General features: G+C 45.1%; 1 protein-coding gene across 1 annotated transcript in view; it reads left to right on the top strand.

Annotated features, from left to right (window-relative positions):
* Positions 1-49: 49 nt before the first annotated feature.
* ZNF184 (zinc finger protein 184) overlaps positions 50-2,084 on the top strand; it is a 3,140-nt gene continuing 1,105 nt past the window's right edge. Inside the window, exons 1-2 of the mRNA XM_015421709.1 lie at positions 50-122; positions 806-2,072. Coding sequence (XP_015277195.1) covers positions 50-122; positions 806-2,072 — 1,340 coding nt within the window. The remainder of the gene's footprint in view (positions 123-805; positions 2,073-2,084) is intronic.

Below are 2,084 nucleotides of genomic sequence, written 5' to 3'. Positions count from 1 at the left end.
TTGTTTTTCTCGCTTTTAAAACGTTTAAAGAAAGTTCTGTTTTCCGAAAATGGGTCTAAGAGTTTTTAAAATCGTTCATACGCTCAACCGCTTACTTCTAAAAACTTTCCGACTTGGTTCCGGTAAGCTATACGGCTTTGTTACCTTGCATGTTTATCGTGGGTTCTGCATTGCTTCTTTAAAATTCCGATTGTTCCTTGATTTCAAGAGATCGGGTAACTGCGAATTTATGCTGGTAATCCAGCTCGATCGGCTTCTGAAGTGATGATTCGCATACACCCACTTCGTGGAAGGAGATCAAAGCACGACACAAGCCTCCTCCGAGGCTTGATCGCGCCGATCTCAACTCCCTCTTGGGTACTGCTGCTTGCTTGTCAAACCCCCTGCCTGGGGGTTGCTGCGTTGGGCTGATATGAGCCCAAACTGTCGAAAGAAGCCATCGCCCACCCTGCTCAATTGCAGGATGCGTTAACTTGCCATTTTTTCCCGACCGGAAGCCGGGGATTTCTGATTCACTTCTGAGTTATGATTCGTACAATCATGCAGCCAACTGGGGAATGAGGTAGGGCCTGAAATCTGGAGGCTCAGAGGCTCCTTGTAGGCAAGAGCTCAGCTGTGGCACTCGAGGGGGTGAGGAATTCTTAAACACCAGATATTCTGGGGGAAAGGTGGAGAGGTGGTTAAGGTCACCCAAGGTGGCCAAGGCCAAACGGCCATCGTCAATCCTTTCCTACTGCAGTCACATAGTTACCTTTGGACCTTACAACCCTCCCAGGTGCTAACAGGATCTCTGTCTTTATTCCAGCAGAGGATGATCAGAGGAATGAAGCATGTGAGGAAGTTCATCAGAATATGCCAGATAAAATTAAAAATGTAGACTTGAAAGAAAATGTCAGGAATCGAGACAGACCAATGAGAAAGACAGTCGGTCATGTGGTTGAGAAGAAAGATGGAAGACGACATAATGTAGATATTACAAAGCACAGGATAATAAAGGCAAGTAAATCCATTCAGTGTGAAAAATACATCAGAAACGGATCACAACTCTTCATACACCAAAGAATACAGAGAGCCAAGAAACCTTTGGAATGCTCAGAGTGTGGAAAGAGATGCAGTGTGAGTGGGAATCTTCAAAAGCATCTGACTAACCCCACAGAGACGAAACCTTACAAATGTTCAGCATTCAGAAAGAGATTCAGTCAGAGTGCCAATCTTCAGATGCATCAGAAAACCCACACAGGTGAGAGACCTTTTGAATGCTCAGAATGCGGAAAGAGATTCAGTCAGAGTGCCAATCTTCAGATGCATCAGAAAACCCACACAGGTGAGAGACCTTTTGAATGCTCAGAATGCGGAAAGAGATTCAGTCAGAGTGCCAATCTTCAGATGCATCAGAAAACCCACACAGGTGAGAGACCTTTTGAATGCTCAGAATGCGGAAAGAGATTCAGTCGCAGTGGCAATCTTCAACTGCATCAGAGAATCCACACAGGGGAAACACACTTTGAATGCTCAGAGTGTGGAAAGAGATTCAATAGGAGTAACACTCTTCAACTGCATCAGAGAATCCACACAGGGGAAACACACTTTGAATGCTCAGAGTGTGGAAAGAGATTCAGTTGGAGTAACAGTCTTAAACTGCATCAGAGAACCCACACAGGCGAGAAACCTTTTGAATGCTCAGAGTGCGGAAAGAGATTCAGTGTGAGTAGCAGTCTTAAACTGCATCAGAGAATCCACACAGGGGAGAAACCTTTTGAATGCTCAGAGTGCGGAAAGAGATTCAGTGTGAGTAGCAGTCTTCAACTGCATCAGAGAACCCACACAGGGGAGAAACGTTATGAATGCTCAGTGTGCAGAAAGAGATTCAGAAACAGTGGTAATCTTCAGACGCACCAAAGAACCCACACAAGGGAGAAACCTTTTGTATGCTCAGAGTGTGGAAAGAGATTCAATAGGAGTAACACTCTTCAACTGCATCAGAGAATCCACACAGGGGAAACACACTTTGAATGCTCAGAGTGTGGAAAGAGATTCAATAGGAGTAACACTCTTCAACTGCATCAGAGAATCCACACAGGGGA

This window comes from Gekko japonicus, unplaced genomic scaffold, assembly GCF_001447785.1.
Source record: "Gekko japonicus isolate JY-2015 unplaced genomic scaffold, Gekko_japonicus_V1.1 scaffold3140, whole genome shotgun sequence".
In the NCBI taxonomy this organism is placed as follows: Eukaryota; Metazoa; Chordata; class Lepidosauria; order Squamata; family Gekkonidae; genus Gekko; species Gekko japonicus.
Note: the sequence above shows the minus strand (reverse complement) of the source record. Positions and strands in the feature narration are given on the sequence as shown.